The sequence below is a fragment of the Tinamus guttatus genome, unplaced genomic scaffold (genome assembly GCF_059628265.1).
Source record: "Tinamus guttatus ecotype Peru unplaced genomic scaffold, ASM5962826v1 Tinamus_guttatus_pri_ptg000046l, whole genome shotgun sequence".
Classification (NCBI taxonomy): Eukaryota; Metazoa; Chordata; class Aves; order Tinamiformes; family Tinamidae; genus Tinamus; species Tinamus guttatus.
The window spans coordinates 1607543-1632677 of record NW_028288580.1 but is presented as its reverse complement, the minus strand read 5'-3'; the positions used below and the strand labels follow the sequence as shown (position 1 = coordinate 1632677).

The 25135-nt window shown below is 43.7% G+C and overlaps 2 protein-coding genes and 2 long non-coding RNA genes across 6 annotated transcripts in view; 1 reads left to right on the top strand and 3 right to left on the bottom strand.

Annotated features, from left to right (window-relative positions):
* Window positions 1–3909, bottom strand: part of SOBP (sine oculis binding protein homolog) — a 96577-nt gene extending 92668 nt beyond the window's left edge. For 2 of the 3 annotated variants that reach the window (XM_010228401.2, XM_010228402.2), the window contains exon 1: window positions 3760–3909. In XM_010228401.2, the coding sequence (XP_010226703.1) occupies window positions 3760–3855 (96 nt within the window). In that variant the 5' untranslated portion in view covers window positions 3856–3909. Of the gene's footprint in view, window positions 1–1416; window positions 1658–3759 lie in introns of those variants that run through there. The other variant, XM_088538373.1, reaches the window with a different exon arrangement.
* The window catches only part of LOC148595929 (uncharacterized), a 227433-nt gene that overhangs the window by 110012 nt on the left and 92286 nt on the right, over window positions 1–25135 (bottom strand). The gene's annotated exons all lie outside the window — the stretch shown is intronic.
* On the bottom strand, window positions 8269–9083 carry LOC148595930 (uncharacterized). The gene is made up of 2 exons (XR_015914210.1): window positions 8868–9083; window positions 8269–8415 (listed from the first exon to the last, which is right to left on the bottom strand). It is a non-coding gene; the product is annotated as an uncharacterized LOC148595930 (long non-coding RNA).
* Window positions 19443–25135, top strand: part of PDSS2 (decaprenyl diphosphate synthase subunit 2) — a 97486-nt gene continuing 91793 nt past the window's right edge. The window contains exon 1 of the mRNA XM_088538270.1: window positions 19443–19684. Coding sequence (XP_088394396.1) covers window positions 19461–19684 — 224 coding nt within the window. The 5' untranslated portion in view covers window positions 19443–19460. The remainder of the gene's footprint in view (window positions 19685–25135) is intronic.

Sequence of the window (25135 nt, the reverse complement as noted above, 5' to 3'; positions counted from 1 at the left end):
GGTAAATTTACTATTAAGCTATAACAGATGGAGCTGTCTTAAGCTCTAAGCATCAGGAATGAAGCCCAACTTTAGATACAAATTAGTTATTGAGAGTATTTATAGATGGTAAACTCCTTTGGCACATGGAGTAGCCTTGTGAAATTATAGCACAAATTAATTGCTAGCTTGTCAACTGACTGAGACTCTAAAGACGTAGACATATTGTTTTTTTTTTTTCATTTTTTTTTCCAAGAGAACTTTCAGTAAAATATATTTGATGTCACTTCTTAAATTTATTTCAGCATGTTTCACAGAATTGCAAAGCACCTAGTTTCCAGTGTTGAGTGGCACTGCTGTCTGCCAGCAGGTGGGCATATGGAAATTAGCTGAGAAGGGATGGATGTGAAAGTCACCACTACGCGTTTCATAGGAGCCTCCATCAATTAAACTGTAAACACAAAGTAATAGCACCAGGTTCCCTGATTATGCTATTTCTCACCAAAAAGTGAGAAATTACACTACTTAATTTGACAACAACTACCTGCTCTTCTTTTGACGTGTGGGGTGAACAATGTCACCTCTGAAAGTAACTGGAAGACACAGTCTGAAGGAGGAAAGGGGAAAAGGGAAATAATAATAATAATAATAATAAAGAGAAACTGTGAAGGTCACAGTGAAACAAAATAATTCCTCCTGAATGTATTTTCATTGAAATGTAATATTGAAAAACTGCACAGAGTCATGTACTTTTGCAAACAACATTGTATCAATTTAAAATTTGTTATAACCATCGTGTACATTGGGTTAGTGATAACAAAAATGTAACTTAATATCTGGCATAATGAAACAGCAAGCAACGTGAATTTCCAGTCTAGTTAAAACAGAGCTGAGACACTACAGTTGTAACACACCAAAACCAAGCAGCTCAGGTTCTGTGATTGTTCTTAAGTAAATATCTGACTATATCAAACAACAAATCTTGAAGGAGGTCTCTGTGATGAGGTAATTTTATTGCTCATTCATAGTGCCTTGCATTTGCTGTACTTAAAATAGACACTTGTACCAATGGCCTTTTTATTACCCGAAGGGAAAAAAAAAATTACATATACACCAGTCCTTTTTCTTTCTGCTAGCAAAGGGAAGCAATTCAATCCAACGTGGGCTGAAACCTGAGTAGGTCACTGTACACCATGATAAAATTCCCTAATCCCTGAGCCAAATTTCCCTGAGGGGGCCCTCCTACTTCTCCTTCACTTTCCAAGCTGACTTTTCCATTCCCTCTCTAGTCTTTTCCTCCCCTTCATCTCTTTCATTTCCCCTACCTTAAAGCCTTGATATCTGATCTGCTGCTGATACTCAGGTTACAGTTTTTACAGCTTAGGCTGTCTATTGCTGTATACATTCCTTTCTTTCTGCTCTGCCGTGATTACTTACCAGAGCTTATTTTACACTGGTCCAGATGAAAGCAGTTCAGATGAAGGGAAACTGCCAGGCTGTTTGAACATTACAGATATGGACCTACACAAGGGCACATTGTGTTCTCTATGTCATTTTGTTGCAAACATTTTAAACAATGTAACCAATTTGTTACATTCCTGTATTCCTCGGGTCCATATGAAGAACAACTAGACATCTTAATTGTTTAGTAAATAAAAAGAGTGAATGATCTTCACAGGTTTTTTTACTTTCTCAACAAGCCAGAATTACAAACTTCTTTTTTCCCCTCCTTCTCTCCATGCCTACTACCAGACAACCGTCCTACTAAAAATGCAGTTTCCAGGCACAGCAAAATAGCACAGATTACATTGTAAAGTGCCCTGTGTTTTGTGAAAGGTTCTGCCACCAAGTATCTCGCTCTCGACATGAAAACACACCAGCCCAAAACGCCATTCTTATCTGCCCAGAGCCTTTACAAATTGTCAGCTGAAATCTTGAGGCTTGTAACATTAAGCAGCTACAAATGATTAAAAAAGAGACACTCTCTACATGAAGGTTAATGCCAGTGCTTAATACCAAAGCATTAGTTTAAAATTGTGCAATTTTTTTCCTTCACACAATGTTGTTTTTGTTTCTTCCTCACCCTTTCAGACAAACATCTGTTCTACTGTAGAAGAACAACTATCTCCCAAACCGCTGAGTGTGCCTGCAGCCAAAGTAAACAAAACAAACCCAGAGGATCCAGCACAGTCAGCCTTTATATCCAGCCAGGATAACATTTCACATGTTTTGATTAAAATTAGCTAATTTGTAATTCTAGAACCTATGAAACTTAAAAGCTGCAATCCACACAGATCACATTAAGCAATGTTCTAGGGGGCCAGTGTCCTGTGCTACAGATCTTTGCAGTCCTCAAAACTACGTGAAGCTAGAAGGAGCAATTGCTGCTGTTATGCGGTGCCTGCACGGAGCCCCATCCAAAAGGAGAACGTGTCCCATATCTTGCAACGAATAATAAGGCTCTTTGGAATAGTTTGTTTCCGAAGAGGTGCCCTGACACGCGAGGCAGCAGCACGTTATTTCGCTCATTCCGCTAGCACCACCCGTGCCCAGATTTCCCATTCTGATGGGCACTGAGCTGTTTTCACAGTCATTGCCCAGGCAGCGCCTGCCTTGAGCAGCAAGGACACCTATGTGGAACTGGCGATGTGTGGAAGAGGCAAAGGGGGAGGAGACTAGGCATTCCAGCTTAATTTTGCAATTAAGTGCTCCTGAAAGTAAAGATACTTTTGGTGCACATAATGCATATTTACATACTTGCCTATGTACTGTACAAGTGTGTGACATTTTCTGGCAATTCTCCACTTATATATTTTTTTTAAATAAATGACATTTAAATGACATCAGCTTTATCATATAAATAAGCCATAGTGGTTTAATTAGTTCATATGCACATTAAACAACAACAACAAGTTCAGCTGAAGTCTCACAATCGTCTGCTCACAACTTCGGGGAATTAGGGATGCAACACAAACAGGCATGGAAGGGACATGCAAAATGGGCACAAAAAATAAAATAGGAGCAGTCAAGCCTGGAGCAGCGACCTAGCAATAAAAGCAGCCCTGAAATACATTTTTGTGCAATCACAACCATCCTAACATCTGGCGTGGTCGCCCCAGGCGCTACATCCAGAGCACAGCTGGACAGGCACCGCTTGCTATGAGACAGGCCAGCCCTGGGGCCGATAACTAGACTTGTGTCACAGGCAGCCCTCGGACAGCTACCTTTCAACAACACCTCTGCTCGTTTGATTAACTGTGAGGGGAAGCATGTGAACCCGGGGCGGCCGCGAGCAGGGGAAGGAGAGAGAAGGAGCCTCTGTGCTGAAGTGCAAGAACGATGTGCGGCTCAGACCATAACATTTCACTTTGACAATTTAATTACACAGTTGCAGCTCGCTACTGAAAAAGGAGACAAATGCAGGGTTTATGAGAGATCCCTTTCTTGCCTAACTTTAGGGCTTCTAAGCCACCTGAGGGGATTGCTATAAAAATATATATATGCTCATCGCTGGCACCCAGAGAGCTTAACAACCCATCGAGGGAGAGGTTTTTTAAACAAAATAAAATAAATAAATAAATCAAAGCTGGTCAATGAACAGGATTTGCAGCCTGTGAATTCGTCTCTGTTTTCAGCCCAGGAGGCGGAGTTGAGACACATTCAGTGCATCCTACAAAAAAAAAAAAAGATGACAAGAGATCCTTTCTTATTCCATTTCCCTGCGTGGCGGCGGGGGGGCGGGAGAGACCCCCCGCTCCCGTCCCCGTGGCGGGCACCCACCTTCATCTCCTCGTTGATCTCCCGCTTCACCGGGTGCGCAGGCTTCCTGCTCCGTTTATTTTCGGGAGGTCTCCCTTCTTTCTCCATTTCTGCCATTTTTTGCGCCTACTTGCCGGAGATGAAATGGCTGCTGGTGCTCGTGGCGGGGGCGGGGGGGCCGGCGCGGGGGGCAGCGGGGGCGGCGGGGGCTCTCAGTGGTAGCAGGCGGCGCCGCGGAGGGCCCGGCGGGCGGGCGGCGGGCGGGCGGCGGGGCCGGGGCGCGGGTGCCCCGGCGAGTCAGCCATCTTCTGCCTGCCCGCCTGCCTGCCTGCCTGCCTGCCTGCGCGGGAGCGGCGCGGCGCGCGAGAGGCAGCGCCGAGGCAGCCGGCGCCGCTCCTTCTGCGGCGCTGCTGGCGGGCGGCCGCCGAGGGGGCGGCGAGGCGAGGCGAGGGGGAGGCCGCCCCGCGGCCCGCCGCCGGGCGGGGCTTGCCGCCACCGAATGGGCCGCCGCGGCCCCGCCATGGAGCCGGGGGGCGGCCGCGCCGGGCGGAGGGGAGGGGGGGGCGCTGGCAGCGCGCCCCGCCCCCCACACAAAGGCAAAGGCGGCGGGGGAGGGGGCTGCGTGCGCCGCCACACGCGCGCGCGCGCCTATAGGCGCCTACAGGCGCCTACACACTCCTATACACTCCTATACCCTGACACGCGCGCGCACACGCGGCTCGCCCGGCCCCCTCAGCCCCCTCAGCCTCCCCTCGGGCGGCGGCGACCGTTACCCGCCGGCCGTTACCCCCGCGCGCGCCTTTACGCGCTGGCCGTTAGGGAGACGACCGTTACGCGCGGGGCCGCGTGGCTGAGGCACGGGCGCGGCGCTGGCTGCTCCGTGCCGAGATTCGGCTTACTCCTGCGTCTCCTCTTGTATTGAATTAATTGATTTATTTATCCGTTTATTTATTTACGTCTCTCTGTGTTGAGGGGAGCACGAGGCTGAACGCCTCGGCGGGACGTGCCCGATACGCGCCATGGGAAGGAGGGTACGGCGGTTACCCCGAGCTGGGCTTCCCTGAGCTCCCTGGCAGCTCGTGGATGCCTGGTACAATACAGAGCGCTACGAGGGTGTCCGTTGTTCCTTAGTCGGGATTGTGATTGCGCGGGATTTTTCATTACTACTGCAGGAAGGCTTAAAACGATACGTTTTTCTTTAAATATATACTTGAAAGATTAAATGTGTTCTGTGTGGGTATGAGTAGGATCTCCTTAAAATCTCTGTTGAGCCTGTCAAAGAGAAGTTCGTTTTGCATGCAACAATGTCTCATTTACATTCTGTTTCTTACGCTTAAATCGCTGACATTTTTGAGCATTAAAAAAAAAAAAAAAAAAAAAAAGTTGAGCAGAACTCCTCTGCTCGTTTTGTGACTAAAATGAGCCTTGCCGACTCCCTTCAAATGGCAGAGTGATCAGTGACAAGGAGCACATTTTCTCCTCCCATGGCACTGAAATAGGAAGAAACCGAGGGTTTGCATAGTCTTGGCTATTAGAAAGAGCAATAGAGGGTGAGATAGGAAACAGACTTCCAGCTGAAAAATCCTAGAGCACATCTGCAGCAGTAAGTCACCACTACTATGAGGCAAAGATGCTCTCACTTCCCTCGCAGCCCAGAAGAATAAGGCAGAAGTTGCAAAAACAGAACTGAAGGTATTTTTTAGCAGCACAACAGGACCTCACAGGGACTCCTGAGGAGTCTTTGCCAGCAGCCAAAGAGCTGCAGGAGTCAAACCGCAGGGAAGGGATGTGCCGTGGGCTCGGTCCACACTTCAGAGGAGCCCCAGGAATGCAAGGTCTGGCCTCAGACTTGCTAGCAGTAGCCATAATAAGACCCTGGAATCTTTTTTTCTTTTTCGTTTTTGCCTGTAATATTAAAAAAAAAAACACAGTGAATTCTAACACTTTTGAAACTAATATGGGTAACTTGCAAAGTATGGTGTTTGAAAGGGAGGTTTCCCTCCTGTGCTCCTCACCTCCAGAAACCCCATTGGCTTTTCACAGTGTCCCCTTGCAGATGGCTCAATAAGGCTGAACTCAAGTATAACAGATATTCCCAGAATCTCAATATAGGCTCTCATTTAGCAGGGATAAGATAGACAGCACAAGGGCAAGTTGCTTATAAACACAGTCTTGTGTAGCATGAGAGCTTTTTGAGATCTCTTGCTTTAAAAAGCAAAGTCAATGCCAAAAAACTACTTTGAATTACCATCACTTTCCTGATATGCGAAGTCATCCCAATGAGGATGACAAAATGAATTCTTATATCAGAGACACATCACTGGTTTCTCAAAAAAGCTGAAAGCACAGCTTTAATAAAAAGCTTACATCTTTGCCCCCAAAACTGTAATCCTTTAAAACAGTTATGTTTAAAATAGAAATATGTATAAATATATGAATAAATACTGTAGCATAAACTCCAAAGTGACATTTCCTGATACACCTTTGTCTTGCATGGTTACTCGCTTTAGTGAAACTTCTGAAAACATCTAATAGAATACTACTCAACACTTCCTATACATATTACAACAAAACAGTGTTTCTCTGAACAAATTGCACAGAGTTGATAATCTGGCAGAAAGATTAATCCTGAACTGTCAGCGTAGACAAAGTTTCCTTTAATTTTATAGGGACTTTGGAGAGTATAACTGCAAACTCAGATAGAGCAAAGGGTCTTCAGCAGCTTACAGTGGGAAGACAAAAATGAATGTCTTCTAGGATTAAATCTGTCATTCCTTCCAGTTCCCAACTAACAACTGAAGGCTTAGTTGTAGCCTGAGTACCTTTTGCACCTCTTGCTACTAATTCTGAATCCTGATTCTCAGTTCTTGTTCACCAAACAGTGGCTTTCAACCTCTTTTTCTACTTGCAGACTCCAAAGGTCTTTCAAATGGAGTTTATCCCTCCTGACAATAGGCTCTGTTTTCTCTGGCAAGCTCCTTAAAACCACCCTACAGTACCTCTCAAGCACACACTGAAAACCGTGATCCTAGAGCGTATCCTGTTATCCTGGCATTAGGATGGACTTCGGGTGGATCTGGAAGCTCCACCTCTCTGTGTCCTAACAGTAAGTTCTCTTCATGTGACAGCAGGTTATCTCTGCAATTGTCATGACTCCTAACTTTTTGGAACCATTAATATTTCCATTTATTTATTATTTCATGTTATTATATTCTGGGGAAAAGGTTAGTGATAGCATATGGAAGACCACCAACTGCCAGCACAGAAGTTTATGCATTTAGAGTGCTCAGGCTTTATCTGACGCGCATCTTAGACACTAAAATAAATTCTGGAAACCATTTAATTGTTCAATTTGTTGGGAGGCAGTTTACTTGGGAAGCAAAGATTACCCAAAAGGAATGTGTTCAGATTTCGAACATCAGCTCATGAAACTCATAAGGGGAGACAGAATATCAGCATCTAGGGAAGCCATAATTTTGTCAGTCATAGAATGGCACTAATTTGAACATCTTCATCAAGCTAGGAGAAAATAAATCTGGTATTGACATTACAGAGACCCTAACATTAAACACACTTCCTGAAATGTGACAGCACATATTTCTTGCGTGAAAACCTGTATTTTTGGTAAAGAAACCTGGTTCAAGAGTGCTTAGCATGAATTCTGCAAACAGGTGAATAACTGTGGCAGATTGGATCAGTAGGATTACATTTGTTTTTCCGAGATAGAAATATGGGATCTATGATCTCAACAAGCAGCTATCAGCAAAGAAAAAATCCCGATACTACTGAAATCAGTGAGGACTTTGCCCTTGAGTGTAACGAAGCCAAATAGGAAATTTTCAAGAGGACTTTAAATCAGTCATTTATAATGTGTGGATTGGAAAACAAGAATCCCAATTTTTTAAATGCATGGTATTCAAAATACATCTCTGTCCTGTTTCAAAGCAAAAATATTAATTTTCAATATAAGAAAAAAAAAAGATAGAGGTTCATTTCTCTCTCTTTCATACCTACCATAACTCATTTGAAAGAATCTTGCCTGCTGATGGGCTCTTTTTTTTTGGGGGGGGGGGTTCTAGTTGTATCTAGTTATTTTCAAAGCTAGGAAGAGAAAAGCTCTGTGATTCTGTCTTTGGTGGTCACTAAGCATCCTTAAAGACCGAGGTGTATGTGCCTGCTGCATCTGAGTCACAGGAAGAACCTGGATTTTTTTTTCCTCCATTCCCTAAATTCACAAGGCAATTTGCTAAGCTCAGTATTTTTGTTTTATCCAGGCTTTGCGTTTCCAGTTTTAAATTTGTTCTTGAATTTTTGCAAGCACAGTAATTTGGACTTCTGAGAAAGAAATATTGTGCATAAAATGATAGGAGCAAATGTGTTGCCTGAAGTAATGAGTAAAATGGGTTGCCCCAGACTGAACTTATCTTCCGTTATTCATACTCCTATTTATTAGTTCTTACATGTTTAAAACTGGCACCTATCCATTTATTGGAGTTGATTCTTAGACAACATAAGCGCAATGGATCTCCATAAGCTCTTCAGTTTGGTCTTTATTAACGTGCCAGTCTCTTTAACATGATTATTGAGATATTTCTTCTCATTATTGCCTGCCACAGAGGATGAGATAAACAAGCAGGCCCGATTTTCCAGCTGGTAAATATGTAAGCAGCATGACAGCTCAAGAGAGAACGGCAACGACATCAAACAAACGGCACGAACGGCAGTCTCCGGGCACGCCAGCAACGACACGATGATTTGCCGAGGCCCTGCAGTAACGCTGGGGAAATCGGGGCAATTTCCGGGGAAATCGGGGCAATTTCCCCGGCGCTCGGGCCTGGGCGAGGGAGCCCGCGGCCCCGAGCGCTTTCTGCCTCGGCCGGTGCAGTGAGAGCTCCCCCTCCTGTTCCTGCCTTTCCCGACAGGAAAACGCATCGTGGGCCCGCGTGTGTGCCACTGTACGTGAGGAAATGTGTTTAAATACACACACACGGACGTGCTGGGGAGGAAGCAGGAGGAAAAAAGGCAGAGCTGCTGTATTTTTCCAAGTAACAGCTACAAGCTCTGCACTCCAAAATAAACACGCGGTTCTTACTATTTTTTTTTTCACTTAAAATTGCCGCTAATTTTACCTTTTCGTTCCTTACTAGCCAAGAAGTTTTCAGCCCTCCACCGGGTTGCCCAGTAACACCGGTCACTGTGGAAAATGCAACATGTCTGTGCAATCTTCTGTAAGCTCCTCTAGTCCCACTTCACCTGTAGCCCAGGTGAAGTCACAGTAAACAGCTATTTAAATTCAGGTATTCTGTTTGTTGAAGTGTTTAATTAAGCAGAGAAATCAATTAGAAGCATTCATAGAAAAGTACATTTTTTTTTTTGCAAGTGGAAATGTTTTCAGTTCTTCTGCCTTTTTTGTCAGACACAATGGTGATAGATTATTTACGCCGTTGGAGGCAAATAAACGCATGAACTAACTAAAACATCTACTCCCTCTTTTTTTTTTTTTAATACACTCTCACACATGTGGAAAACACACATGTGAACCTCTGCCTCGCTTCAGCTCCATCCAGTTCCCAGTTGCACTTCAGTCCTGCTATTCCACCCCTACCGTTTGGAGCTGGAGCACTGTGTTAGTTCCCGTGCCGGGATGAGTGCCCACCGTGTTGCTCATGCAGCAGTGCCTGCAGATTCCCCGGATCGCTGCCGGGGGTGCTAATCCCAGCCCAGAGTTTCCTTTGACAATTAGAGGCTGTTCTGCAAAACGTCAAAACGTGGCCTCTCTGATGCAGGCACAGAGAGGCAGCTGAAGGGAGAGCAGTGGCGGCTTTCCAAGTGTGATGAAGGGCTGGAAATGTTTGGAGGTGTTTTAATAGTAATGAACATTTCAGTCTTTGCGTTGCCTTAGAGTATCAGTGTCGAATCTGTGCAGATTAATGGCAAGATAGAGTCCTAACATTGTTAATGTTTTTTGAAGTTATGGCAAATGTGGAGGAGCTTTATTTAACTTATTATAATTAATGATTGCTCTTCTTGCCTGAAACGTCATGTAATTTGATAAATGGAAAGAACTGTTAACTTGTTCCTCTGGTGCTTTACTAAATACTTCTGTGCCTTCTATTAAAATGCCTTTTTGTTTGTTTAATTTCTAATGTTTCCTACAGCAAAACCATGCAAAGAGAAGTCTTTTCCTTCTTCAGTATCAGAGAACACTAATGTCGTTAAAAAAGGGTTGAGATTAAACCTTTAAAAAGGTACTAGCAATGCATGTAAAACCAAGTGAAGCCTGTGAATCTTGATTTGGTTAAAACAGGGGTCTGCTTGCTCAGTAATGCATGTCGTGAAGAGTACATACCGAAGCCCTCTGCTCCTGGGGGTTTCTTATTTCCTAATAGTTGAAATCCCAAATTTTGACATGTATTTTAAAAGGCCACTTTGGGGTAAGTCTGAGGTACTCAGAGTCTCTCCGGCTTCTTATCTTTCCATCTCCTGTTTCTTTCATACCCTGAAACCAGGGAAGTGTCACACTCGGAAGCCGTGACGGGTGCAGACCTGCTCTCCCTGCAGCCGGCCCGCAGCTGCAAAGCTCCCTCTGAATTGAGGGTGAATTGAGAATATCTGCAGCCAAGGCAAACCCAGCCCTTCACCTGCTGTTTCTCAACAGCAGCGTAACCCACCCCTTCCCCTTCTTTCTCTTCTCCATGCAGAAGGCAGCAAGACAGAGAAGTCTCCTTGTTTTCCTTTCAGCACAGGGGATAGTTGCCCAGATGCTGCTCTGAGCTATGTACCTCAGGCAGGCAGACAGTGCAGAGAGGATGTGGGGGGCAGCAAAAGGAGGAGGAGAAGAGAAGCTGCGTGGGGTTTAGGTATGGCAGAAAGTCCCCTCTTCCTTTTAACTTGTTTCTTTTTTTTAATGCATCAATTGTGCTGATACACTTCTTAAAACACTATTACAGTAATCTACATCAAGCCATTCTCAAAAGGAATCCCTCCTCTCTTTGTCTTTCTGTGGCAAATAAAAGAAATCTTTACAATAAGGAAAGTGGTTTATACATTTTCTAATAATCCTGTATTTCCCCAGTGAGCTCTGTTGCATGATATAGCATGTCAGTTTAAGTAACATCTGTCAAGGGGTGGAAAACAATTATAGGTTCTTTTCATTCATAAAAGTCATTCTGGAGTTTTTTATCTTTAATTTTCTTGTCAGGCTTTCAAAAACATTACATCATTTTGTCCAAATTACCTCCTGCATTGCATACACAATATATAGTAGCTTATTCACTTCTTTCCTGGACCTAAAGAAACATGCTCAGATATTTAAAGTGACATGTGCTAAATGATTTAGACTTGGATAAAGCTGGGCTTTGACATGTCATTATCTGACAATTACTGCTCTCCTGCAATGCTTGCTTTCCTGGCAGCATCTCACCAGAATCTTACATGACATGTGATTCAGTCTCTTGATCTTCTCAGTTATGTTTACATGAATTTTACACATCCTAATACGTAATGGCAATGCATTCACATCAGTGTGTCTAAAAGTCTGTCAAAAAAACCTAAACAAACATACCTTGGGAATACATAACAGAAATATATTCAGGACTTGGATGTATCACATACTTCCAGTGTAGGAAAACATTCTTTGCTCACAGAATGGTTGAGGTTGGAAGGCACTAGATGGGCCCATCTAGTCCAATCGCCCCCCCACTCCAGGCACAGTCAAGCAGAGCAGCTTGCTCAGGGCTGTTTCCAGTGGGGTTTGTCTGTGTCCAAGGATGGAGACTCCACAACCTCTCAGTGATCACCCTTCACAGTAAAAATACTTTCTACTTGTGTTTAAATAGAATTTCCCACATTTCAATTTGCACCCATTGCCTGTCCTGTCTTTGGGCACCACTGAGAATAGTCTGGATGCGCTGGCTCTGTTCCTGCCGAGGTGTTTGTTCACACTGACCACATCCCCGCTGAGCCTTCTCTTCTCCAGGCCAAACAGCTCCAGCTCTCTCGGCCTTTCCTCGTATGAAAGATGCTCCAGTCCCCTCATCATCTTGGCAGCTGGTGAAGACTGGGTTTGCTCCAATAGCTCCATCTCTTCCGTGCGTTGGGGAGCCCCACAGCAAGCTCAAGCAGTAAGTTGGCTGCCAAGGCTCTGTAGCACTGCTTTCCATGTCAGGACAATCCGAGAAACTGCCTCTTGCAGATTACCATCGTGCCACAATTAAAGGGAGCAACCATGTTAGCCCCAGTGCAAGAAGCTGGAGACTGAGGTTTATTGGCTTAACCTGTACTGCCAAGATCTAAATCAGATCAAAGGCCAGCTTCAAAACTTAGCTGCCCACATGGTTAAGTCAAGTCTTCTTGTCTGGACCTGTGTTGTTAACTAATACTGCAGCTATTGGTTCATTTTGCAGATAAGAAATTATAAGCCCAGAGAGTTAACGTGCCAAAAGCTTGCGCACTTGGAGAGCCTCACAGCTTGAACTAGAACCAGCTCTGATACTCCATAGGATGGTGCCATCTCCATGAGAACCTGTCCTGTGACGTTCTTGGAAGAAAGCGACATGTGAGCCTCCTGTTGAGTCAGCTTGACATCGAGCTCACCCTTGAAACACAGCAGCCTCTGAAAGAGCATAGGGATGGCACCACTGGCAGATCTTGCCTCAGTTGGCTGCAAATATGGTTATCTGAACTAACTGCCAAGGCTGCAATTTATCAGACTTTTCACAGATTCCACAAAGCAAGGAAATTCAAAGTTGAAAGGCTTTCTCCAGGCAGCACATGCCAGGCATTTGTGCATGAATTGCAGGAGGGAAAATGATATGTTTCTCTTAGAGCTGTTGTTGCCATCATGGAAAGCGAGCAAGCATCTGTGCTTCGGAAATCAGCGGCAGGAAGGTGTTTCGTGAGAGAGAGCATGTGGGAAAGCGGCTTAAAATGGTGAGAGCGTATGAAAGTAGCAGGAGTTCTGAATGCCACTGGGGAGGAGAAATGGAGCAAGGCTGACACATAGAAAGGTGGTGAGAAAGCAAAAAGACATGTAAAGTGGAGTGTATTGAAGGCAAGAAGATAAATTTGGCTCAAGAAGAGGTCTGAGAAAATTCCAAAATTGAGAGAGGAACAAAAAAAGAAGGAAAAAAAACAGAGCAGAGGAAAAGTTTAGTGGTTGACTGTGGAGGTGAAAGAGTAAGGCTGGGTTTTAGGTGTGCTTTGTTGAAAGAAAAAAAAAAAAAGAAGATATAAATCTGAAAATGAGGTGTCCAAAAAGGACTTTTGTTGATGCAGCAGTGGTCCATACGTTTATGCTACCTAAAGTCTGTTAGATGCTTGTGCTCTCTAGCTTTTATCTGACGAAATCCTGAAGAGGCATCCCAAAGAAATAATGAAAAACTGATCTTTCCTCATGTTTAGAGATATTTAACTCAAGAGGATTTCTTATCTTAAGTCATTGCAAGTAAGTGTTGCCCAGCCAATCTAAACGTCCTTAATTTCACTCCGGGGCTGACTATGTCTGTGTTACTACTCTTTAAAGATAACTCCAGAGTAACAATTTAATACTTGAGCGCCCCGAGTCAGGCAGACACTTTGCATAAAAGTGTTCGCTTGTGCGCGCGGAGCGCCTGGAGCTCCCCGCAGGAAGCGGTGGGTGCCGAGCCCCTCGGAAAAGCAGGTCACTGCTGCTCCGGAGCTCAGAGGGGAGCCGAGGTGCCCAAGTTTAAGGCTAAACTTGCAAGTTGGTGGCATTGCACTAGAATAGCGCTTCTCTGAAGGACTGCCGCGTTTTTGGTGGTTTACATTTTGGAAGGTAACAAGTACGCATTTGTAATTTGGGCGATTACATCTCCGGAGAAAATATGAGGATACAAGAAAGAGGGAATGAAAGATAGAAAAAGTGAGCAAGATGCAGGTTTGGAGGAACTAAAAAAGAAAGGCATGGAAAGAGATACTATTCGAACCTTCTGGACTAGCCTGGGTGTGCCTCATTGGGTTTTAATGCAACCTATTCGTCAGCAGGCTTAAAATAAACATAATGAAGTATTTTCTTCCACATAATGTATAATGAAACTGCATAATGAAACACATGTCCACCGGATGTCTGGGGTAGCAAAAGTGTAAACAGGCTCAAAGAACTTAAACAGAGCTCTAGAAAATACATCCAGTTTGGCTTTATGAAACTCCGTAGACTTGATAGAACATCTGGCTCAAGATGTGTCTGAAGTGCAGGCAGCGGGAAGCTGGGAGCACATTTCACAGCAAACCTGCTTGATTTCTCATCCTCTTCCCTTAAACATTGCATTCTGGCTGTTATCATGGACACGAGATACTTAGATGCCTTTTCATCTGACCCGACGTTCTTTTACTCTCTTTTGCATTAGCATGATTTATGATTTATTTCCCTTCTATAGCTTACTTAACTGTGCAGGCTTAGATCAATTGTTCTGTCTCTTGTACAGCAGAAATAGCAGGGACTGCCACATTGTTATTATTTTAATCATTTTAGAGAATGTATTGAAGTGGCAACCAGGCCTTTCAATTACAGGGGTTAAAACAAGAATGGATGCAGTGAGTCAAGGCGACATAAAGAAAAATGTGTCTCCCGTTGTACACTGAGGGTCATCATTCTTTGTTTCCAGCGGCCCTTGACAAAGGGGCAAAATCAAAAGCAGAGGGAATCCTACTGAAAAACATCTATTATTGAACCAAAGGGTTTCCCTATATCAGGAGGAAAATGTATAGGCCATATAGTGCAAATGAATAGAGTGTAGATAAATTATATCTTGTTTTATATTGTTTTAATTCTCTAAAGCCATTTAGCTGGTGCTGTTTAAAATGCATTACTTTATTCTGATACAGAATTACAAGGACTGATTCAAATGATTTTGTTTAACTTAGATTATCTAACTTAATTTTTAAAACCATTTTATTGTCATCTAGGCTGAGTTTCAAATATTTAGACTTGGCTCCATGAAGGGCCTTACTCTCCAGCTGATTTTATGCAGTGAGAGAGCACAGAGTGCTCAGACATTTCCTTGCGCATTCAGAACTTTAAAGTTCATCAGTAAACAGCAAGCTAGTGCCATGTCTCTGAGGTTGAGCATTCCTGCTGTTCTGCACCATTCAGGAATTGGTTTGGGGGGTTTTCAGGAACTGGATCTTTCCGGAAGACTTTAAGGGGGAGTTATGAATAGAAAGGCACAGAACCCAAGGTGATGATAACAAAAAGTACCAGTGACTTCTGCAAAGTTTACCACAGAGGAAAAGCTTGAGTGGAGAATCCATAGCCTCCCCTGTCAGTTTAATTATTAAAGAGAACAGAAGAAAGTTCCCCGCACATTTCCCCCCACACACACTTTAAAATGACTATTACTAGTAAAAAGAACATTGAATACTCTAGCTATGAATTGGTTATACATGTGAATAGCAAGCAGCAAAATATAAATAACACTTCATAAATTACATATACTTATTCTCTGAGAAACAAGCATTTTAAGTGAGAAATGCTTACATTTATTTAAATCCATAGAAAATGTATATGTTCTGTAGGTTTTCCTTTTTTTTTTTTTTCTTATTAGACCAGGACATTAATTACTCAGTTCTATCACACCCCAATAATAGCTTTAGGGAGAGTTTTTAAATCTATTTTTCACCTAAGATCCCACATCACATTTTTCCTGCTGTACTCTCACAAATCTCACCATCTTCTATGATTTCAAAGGATGCTGGAATGGAAGTCACTGAAAAAAAAATCCATATAAAATCTATAGGAGGGGAAATAGAGGGCATGTGAGTAAGCCTCTGCTCAGTCTGGCTCATATATTGTTTGCTGCATTTCACTCTTATCTAGACCATGCACTGCTTAGACGAGGGATCACCTCCTTGGCCAGTTTTAAGATATGTCTGCATGGAGTTTCCCACTGCTACTAGAATGCAACTAAACATGCGCAGCTGAGAGGCTGCCAAGCTGCAGAGCTGGGGCTCAACAGCTGAGGCTTCACGGGGAAGTTAAGGATGGAGGAGGTTTGGGGGAAAAGCAAAATGTTTAAAGGCCAGTGTTGTACTGCATGGTGGATCCTGTGCCAGCTTTGACTGCTTATGACCACAAGCAGCACAGTACTCATCTGCCTCCTCTTCCTTCTGCAGATTTCTCAGCAATAAAATATTACTGTTTTAACTGACCCTCAAAACCTTTCCAAATTTACCTGCGGGGAGTCACTACCAGTCAGAGGACACAGCCTAGGAAGCTGTTTTACAGTTGAAATTGGTTTGAGAGGGAAAAAAAAACACACTGTGTGACTCAGTGAGGGAGGGGAGTTATCAGCCATGCATTCATCTGTTTCTGTTCCTACTCGGCTTGCTGAAATGGAGGGACTTTGATTGATCTGCTGCCTCTGCAAGGCGAGCTGCTGAGACGGAGCTGCGTCCTGGGAGCTCCAGCACAGCAGGGACAAGTCTCATTGCCCGAGCAGGGCTGCGAGAGCTCCCAGCGGCTCTGGCTTCTCATAGCGTGTCTTTGTGTGCAGGGTTTTGCACGGAAATGGTAATACACACCATACAAGAGATCTTTGTACCTCCACTCTATTTGTTAAATACATGCACTTATTATCATTTATTATGATGCATTATTATTTATTATCATGCACTTGTATCAACCAGCAACAAATCATTTTCCGATATTGCTATCTGTGTATGCACATTTAGGCTTAAAGCTTAATACCTTTTAGTGTCAAATTCTGTCCAGGGCACACGCATTGCACTAAAATCAACCGAAGTTCAACGAGTGCCATGTGAACAGAATCTGCCCCAAAGCTGATAGCAATGGAGCCGTGCTGCTGCTGCGATGCTGTTGTTTCAACAGCCAGCCCAGAATCAATAAGGCCTTCATCTCATGCTGTAGTCTGTAGGCTAGCAGGAAAATGGGCAGCCTGTAGACGGGGAACAGAACTGGAGGTCAAGAGAAGTGAATTCTTTCCTCAGTTTGCCTCAGGGGTTTGGTGAAACCTTGGGCAAATCACATAACCTCTGCTAAACCTCCTGACTTGCAAAATGGAAATGATGGTAACTGTCTGCTTCCCCAGGACGTTATGAACTCAGTCAAATGTCTGTGTGTATGTGGGTGTGCGAACTACTCGGATGGCTTCACGAGCAGCAGACATACACATTGCTGTCAGCTTTCACTTGTGTAACAAGTCTTAGCATACGAACAGAGATTTAACATACTTAAAAAGCAACATCCAGATAAAGCTATACTAACAATGAAAGACTGAAAGGTCATATGTTCCTCAGTCCAAATGAGAGCAGCTTGCTAAAGTTTTATTTGAGGCAGTAGTCCGTAAAGTATTTCCTCGTTCTATTTGCTAGAAAGATACCCCAACTTGGCATTAGTGGTGGCTTTGATGTATTCTCTAGTATATTAGTCTAGAAAATGCTGCTGTAAACAGAAGTGTCTCTTCACCTTTCATCTTTGTTTTTCAACTTTGATACTGGCCCCCTGTAGCGGCTTCTTTCTCCTCCTGGGTGGCTTAACAATGTCAATTGATAGAGGAAAAAGAGCTTCATTTTTCTTCGCTACTTAAGACTCAAAAGAAATAGACACATCTATTGTATAGTCACCGGAGTTCTTGAAATAATGTGGGTTTTTCTGTTGAATCTGAGGGGAAATGAGCCAAGAAGGAAAAAAAAATGCATGTTGTTTTGTCCACAACTTACAGCGCAGTAAGCACATCATACTTTTGCTTCTGATGTATTTTTTGGAGAGAGGCACTGAGCAAATCTAAATTATAAGCAGTGCAAGTAGCAAAAAGCAGTAAATTTGTCCATCATTACATAGGAAAAGATTCTGGCTTTTGATGCTTTATGACATTGTCAAATTTTAACTGATTTGTGATTCATTTTTCTATGATTGGAATCTCAGCCTGAAGCTGATTTTTAAAATAGCCGAGTCAATCTGCAGAAGGCAGTTGAGGAAAAATACACTATCTTGCTTGTGATAAACAAATTTGTTGGACAGCATGACAGAGAAACCCTAGCACTTCCATGTTCTAAAATTCAAATTTGGTAAGGGATTTGCACTGAGGCTAGGAAGGAGTGGGGAATATCTCAGACTGTTTCCATTAAAAAATGTAAACACCCACCCCTGGCCAGAATGGTGTTTTCACATTCTAGTGTCTGAAAAATCCAACTGCAGTGAGCATCTGCTGAAAGTTTACTGGGGATGGGCAAGACTTTCCTGCAGTGCCTTTGCAAGCAGCATTGGCCTTATAATATGTTCTTTCTATACATGAATGTGTATAGAAAGAAGAGCCCATGATCAACATGCAGAATGTAAAGACAAAAAGATCACTGGAACTTAACAAAAAGATGAGGGGGCTCTAGCTAGAATGAAAAACCCACATCTTTAGGGAGGGTGTGGGGGACTGCAGCAAAGAAGTGAGAAGATTAGGGGAAAGAAACTATGACCAGTAGTCAAAAATAGCCAACACTCTTACGTTGTTAAGCAAAGGGAAAGGAAAGAAGGGGGCTGGGCTAAAAGTGAGAGACAGGGCTCTTAAGCATAATCCTCCCAAAGCTAAGAATATCCACATTATTCTGCTGTCAAAAAAACAATCAAACAAACAAATTAAAAAAAAAAAAACAACGAACACCCAAACTGCGAAATCCCCTGACAAAATGTGTGCTTTGTTTCTCTAGTGATTGTCGTTTTTAAAGGATGCCAACCTACAGACTGCTGCTGAATGCTGAGGAAGCTCTCCTGGCAAACTGTGTTGCATGAGGCAGTTTAGGTTCTTGCCCTCCTCTAAAGCACTTGAACTTAGGAGAATTCCACTTAAAGGAACTCTGAAAGGGGGCAGCGCTGTTCAGTCTCTTAGAACACAACAAGTGCTTGAAAAGAACAGTGATTTTGAAAAGCTGCAGTTCCACACATTAGGAAACAGTAGGTTTGCTGCCCACAGAACCCCAATCCTCCTTGCTCGGTTTACACGCAGTACTATTATTTTAAGCAGGCTTTAATTGCAAAAGCATGTCAGCTTTTTCGCAGAGCGCTTGCCACATCAAGTGCAAGAAGGATACAGCTCAAGGAATGACTCGTGGAGCTTGTGGCCACCGCAGGGCAAGGAGCCTTGGTGGTTCCTCCTAAGTGCACCCCTCGGGCAGTTTTCATTAGCTTAGTCCCGGCACAGAAACACGCCATGGCGCTCTGCCATTTTTAGAGCACGTTTCTACGCTGAAACGCTCTTATTTACCAACAGGCTGTTCTGTGTCACCAACGGACTAAAATGACCCAGTGCAAAAAAGCAAAACTTTACTTATTCTCGCAGAGACGCGCAGCACAGAACGCAAAGATACGGCCGCGGGACCACGTCTTTGGGGCGCTCTGCAGCCCGGCGCCTTCCCTCCCTGCTCGGCAGGGGCTGGGGAGGTGCCCCGCGCACCCAATGGCTTCGCGCCCCGCGCCAGGCCAGCTCGCCGCCCCCGGGGCCGGCGCGACCCGCGCTCGCGGCTGCGATAACGCGCACGAGACGCCGCGAAACGGCCCCGCGTTCGGAACGGGCGGGGAGCCGCCCCGCGCTTTACGGCGCGCTTTGCGGCGCCCAAGATGGCTGCCCCCAGGGCACCATGACCCCGCCGCGCCGCTCGGGGGCCCGCGCAGCGCGAGCGGAGCCGGTGCCGGTCCCGGTGCCGCTCCAGGTCCCGGAGCCGGGGCCGCTCCAGGTGCCGCTGCCGGCGGCAGCATGTGGGGCGCCGTGGCGCGGCGCGGCGGCGGCTGGCGGGGTCTGGCGGCGGCTCGGCCGCCGCCCGCGGCCTGGAGCCAGGTGGTGTCGGAGGCCGAGAAGCTCGTGGGCTACCCCACGTCCTTCATGAGCCTGCGGTGCCTGCTGAGCGACGAGCTGAGCAACATCGCCATGCAGGTGCGCAAGCTGGTGGGCACCAAGCACCCGCTGCTCGACACCGCCCGGTAAGCGCGGCCTCCCCGTCCTCCTCGTCCGCCCGGGCCCGGGCCCGGCTCCCTCGTGGCGGAGCCGCCTCCTCGTGGGCCCCGCGGCCTCGGGAAGCGCCGCGCCACTCCCGCCTTGCTCTAGTTACTGTGTTTTTGCTCATGTTAAGGAATATTGCGAGGAAACTGTCCTTGGCGGGGGAAAAAAATATACCCTGGCGGAGCCGATGGAGCCGGGAGCTCCCCAGGCCGCCCTGGGAGCGCGTGTGGTGCCCGCGCGGGCTGCGGGGCAGCTCCTGCCGCGCGTGGGGTCCCGCCACGTCCACCCGCGCCCGAGGGGGCGCGGGGAGACCTGTGATCCCGGCGGCCAGCAGAGGTGGGGATTGTCGGGCAGGATTTTCACTGGTTATGAAACAAGACCTGTTGGGCACCATTTTAAAAGTAAATAAAATGCTCCGGACTTCCCCCCCCCCCTTTTTTTTTTAGTTCTATTTTCCAAAGGGTTGTTGGTCTGGCATTTTAATTTATTCCATTTTTTGACAGAACTGCATTTGCTACAACTGGAGATGGAATGGGGTTACTAAGTCTGGGTTCTGTCATGAACAATGTTTTCTTTTTTTTTTTTTTTTTTTAGAATAAGTTTGAAACAAAACTGAGCATTTGTTCACGACAAATGCTCTGCTTTCCTTCTAAAGGATAAATTTGTCACATTGTGGTGTTCCTTGGCACCACTGCAATAATGGTGCGATAATTTGAAAATAAGATTTGTTTTTTGAGGTCCTTGTAAATCTCGTGGCCTTGATTTGGGTGGGGAAAAAAGGGAGCAGAGGAGATAAATATGACTTTTAAAAGTGTGCCTTTATTTTGGAGAAGTAGAGATTTAGATGTTGGGTTTTGGTGGACTTTTCTGGAGTCAACTTGTTAATAAAAGTGGGAAATAACTGACTTCAGAAAATCCTTAATGGAGACTTTTTTTGTTGACTTGTTTTGAAATATAGGCAGAATTATGGCAACTTTAGAAAAGTTAAAAAGTGTATTCCCGCCTTGGATCCTTTTTTAAGTCTGGTGCACAGAACAGGGTGACTAGAGAACCCAAGGGCAGCGTCTTTAGGCTCGTGAGCTTCCACCCCCGTTGTAGGGGTTTTATCAGAGAGACCCCCAACGCTGATGGTGTTAGTTTTAATGTGCTAAAGGTTTAGGAATTGTTGGGTAACTTGTGAATTTTAGGAGATGGATGGAGCTCTGGGATAGAGTTATGGCATTAAGTCCCTGGGCTGCTTGTATTTACTTGAATGAAAGCTGAATCCCGCAGCTTTACTTCTTAGGTTCTTACTTGGCTTTGCTGGTACTTCCCAAGTCTTGGCTGCAAATGCACTTTGATGGCCTTGACCTTGTACTGTGCAAAGAGTTCGCTTCCTGCTGATGAGATTGAGTAAACCTGTAGCAATGCACCAATTGTGCCTTGCAAACCTGTTGTATGACTGTAAATGTGATTTATCCGTCATGTGTGTCTGAAATCTATGTTCTGAGTTAACATAGCAATTTAGGAAACTGTTAATTTTTCAGTACTGGTTACATGCTTTAAATCTCTGTATTTTTACCCATGCTTATAAACTAAGATAGGTTTCATTTTGGGGGTTCAAGCGAAGGATGTAGAGCAGGGATATCTAAAATATCATTTTGGTAATTTTTTGAAAACATGTCGAGTGATTGATAGGTTGTCAACTCTAATTTTTCAGACTGTGAGTGCACATCTATTAAGTACTCAGACACTTAGTGTTTTTTTTTTTTTCTTTCCTGTTTTGGGGAACACCTGAAAACTCTCTCTCTAAAATTGGTTGATTGCGTGTGTTGCATTTCTCAAGTTCCTACTCATATAATTTAGAGGTTATATTTTAATAATTTGTGGTGATAATTTATGATTGCTTCCTGTCACGTCCATTCTGTATCTGTTTAACTGGCGTCACCATCATCAATGTTTTCCTTAGTTTCTGATCTACCTTCCTGTCTACATACATTGCTAGCCCTTAATCTTCTTTAGGCAGTTAAGTTTCTTAAAGTAGAGGTTTTTCTATTGCTGTTGATCTGTGCAAAACGGATTCTGCTTTGAGAGGGCGCAGGATGTAGTGGCCGCCCCATTGAAAGCCCTCAGCCGGTGAGTTCCTGCTGCGGCTGCTCGGGGCCTGCGCGGACGGAGGCTGCTGCCTGGCCCTTGCAGCGAGAGATCTGGGTGTCTGTCACACACGCAGAAAGGCTGTTTTTAAAACATTTTGTTTTCTCAAGAGTCAGTCCCATGAGGTGAGCGTATGTCCTCAGTGCTGACTTCACGAGGCTCCTTGGAAAGAGGGCAAAATGTGAGGAAAGGCTAAATCTCACTTTAGGAAGGCTGATATTCAGTGGCCAAGAGATCGCTGGGAGCTGGGATATTGGGATTATATTCACAGCTGTGTGTTTAGCTCTTTGAGCAGGGGCAAGTCATTTAATTGTTCATATAAGCATTAATTGGTCAGTGAAATGAATAATGTAGCATTTCCAGAGGTATTAAAATTCAGCGTAGCCTCCATAGATCATCGTGATCTTTGAGTAGATAGTGGAGTATAAGAAGTAATAATAAAGAATACTTTAAACAAATGCTATAATTAAAATATTCATTTTTAATGGATACTCTGGAAATAGAATTGTGATGTGACCACTCCTGGATCTGTCTATTTGTGCTCCTGTGAGTTGGTGTGATTAGTTATTGGCACACCAATCTCCTTTCTCAAATACATACTGCGAATAACATTTTCTTCATTATTTAATATCCCTTGAGAAGGGTATAGCTTACTGCAGGTCATAAACACTAAATGTTATGGCCAATGCATCACTTTTATAATACCACTAAAAAAAGGAACACTTCATACATGTAAAATTATTATGGGATGCCATTTAGTTCTAGTCATTTTATCATTAGTATATGGGGAGGAAATATTGTATTTTCAGACTGTCAGAATTGTTTGTTGGCAATATATTCTTAAAGAGGCAAAGATGCAGTTTTCCTGGATTATTACAGAAATAAAAAGCCTCATAGACCAGAGAGTTTGTTCCGTTGCAGCCGGCTGCATGTAGGTCTTCGACCGCGTTAAGCTCTGAATGTAGAGTGGAGCATAGAGTAGCTTGAAAGTTGAATGCTTTTTGGTTAATGGTTTTAAAATGGAGTAAGAATACAGAAAAAAAAAAAAGAAAAAGAGTGAAAACAGAGAATTAGCAAGGTCAAATTGCCTCAAAATTAATGATCTAATTTGAAAGAATGTGTCATCTCAAAGTTTATTTTCAGTGGAAAGACACCCCCCCTCCAACCCAGCTGTATCCATATTTCTGGCCAGCAATCTTCCATATCTTCCATTATGTTAAACACTTCTTTTTTTTTTTTTTTTCCCTCCAGTCTGTGTGTATGTGTAAATGTAGGTTTGCTTAGAGCTAACTGAGGATGAGGTGATACGACAGGATTTCTGCATTTTTTGTCATCACTGTCTAGCTCCCATAATTATGTGGGCTTGCAAAGAAAGCTGTGTTGGGGGACTTCTGTTTTCTGGGTTTCTTTTTTTCTCATTTTGTTTGCTTTTGTTTTGTTTTTCCTAACTTCACATTTCTTATATACATGTAGATGGAAGAAAGATTACATTGTTTCTTTTTTTTTATCAGCAGATTATCATTACTTGGGATGTACAAAAGCTAATGGTAAACTAGAAAACAGCTGTAGGGTGAAGGGTAGCTTCTACAAGGGATTAGTTATGTAACATGCTTATTTTGTGTAAGTTTATAAATATTATAATAGTTTGATTCAGAGACTACATTATGTGTAGTTAGGCTTTTAATAGAGAATTGAGCAAGATGATGGTTTCAGGATTTGAAGACATTTGTTAAGGCAGAGGGACAGCAGGAATTTGAATTGGATCAATTAAAATTGCACGTTCCGTCTGTCATTGATCTTCAAGAAGTGTAAAAATGCATCAGTTGTATTGGAGAATGCTGCTGTGTGCAGAGTGCTGTGTCCTTGTGTGGTAAACTGTAGTTATATTATCATGTCGTCTTAATATCTGGAAATACCTAAGATAATTTGCTGTCCTTATGGTGATATTGGCTTCCTGACCTTTCTATCTTTCAGTTAGCTTGAGCCAGCTTAGTTTGGTAGCAGAGACCATGCAGCTTGAGATGTAGCTGCCCTGTCCTCCAGAGTGGCGGGTGCCGCGTGGACCTAGTGAGTTGCTCCATCCCTGTGCAGCAGGAATTGCCAAGGCCAGGTTATATTTTTTTTTTATTAACAAAAAGATGACCTTAATGCTACCTTTTGTTTTTAAATAATAAAAACTGCTGTGGTCCACTATAAGTAACTTTAGCAACTTGTTTTAAAAGGTAATTTATCATTTTCTGGGCTAGCAAAATGAAGATGTCCATTTACTTCGGAGTGGCTAATGAGGTAACTTCCCTGGAAATAGCCGGCAGCTGGATCCTGCCAGTGACAAGCTAAGTGTCTGGTCAGTTTATAGTTTCTGCCTGTAGCCTTCTCACAAGCAGTAAAACTGATTTTAATCTTTTATGCTTTACTGAATTGCCGAATCTGTAAGTGACCTTGGAGACGTGGAGTCAGTTCCCTGCTGCTGCTAGATCAGAAGTTAAAGCAAGTTCGTATTCACTATTTTTTGTTTTGCAAACTGTTGTAAGACTTTCTGGAAATATTCTTGTAGCATGAAGATGCCTGTGATGTTAGCTGTGAGATAACTCTTAGGTGCTTGCTGGTGAGATCTGCTGGATTTCCTGGAAGCACCATCCACCAAGGCTAATGTGCAGGCCTCCTTTGCAGAAAGTCTTATTCAGAAATCTTCATTATTCTAGGTGTCTTGTAATGCTGGTACTGCTGGGGGGTGTTACTATATTGGCTCAAAAGAATAATTCTTCAACACAAAAAAATCTGTTTCTTGCTTATTTTGTCTTTGAACCCAAAGAGTTTACATGGAGAAATGAATCTTGGATGGTAGAAGATACAGAAGAAGGGAAAACATTTTTAGGTTCATGCAGGAAGAAGTTTCAGTCCATATATCTGGATTCTTCTCTGTTGTTTCTCTGTGCCCTTCTCTTCAGCTAACGCTTACTGTTGTGTTGTAGAGTCAGGGGCAAGAGGGGTTCAATTTCTGTATGTCACACTCACCCCTTGTACTGCAGTAAGGTGGAATGGGATGAGTAGATCTGCACTGTTTCATTCTTTCTCTGATACCATTTTTTGATTCTTTTTTCATGTAATAGTAAAATTTTTATTTGTAAAATTTTTATTGCTTGTATGTATTTGTATGTTTTTATTAGTTTTCTCCAATAGCATCATGAAATTCATACAACTCGAGTATGAGATGAGTGTGTTTGTGTATTTCTGCTGTCTTTGGAAAAGCTGTCAGTAAACTCGTGTGCACATGCACGAGGTTCACAGTTCACATTTTG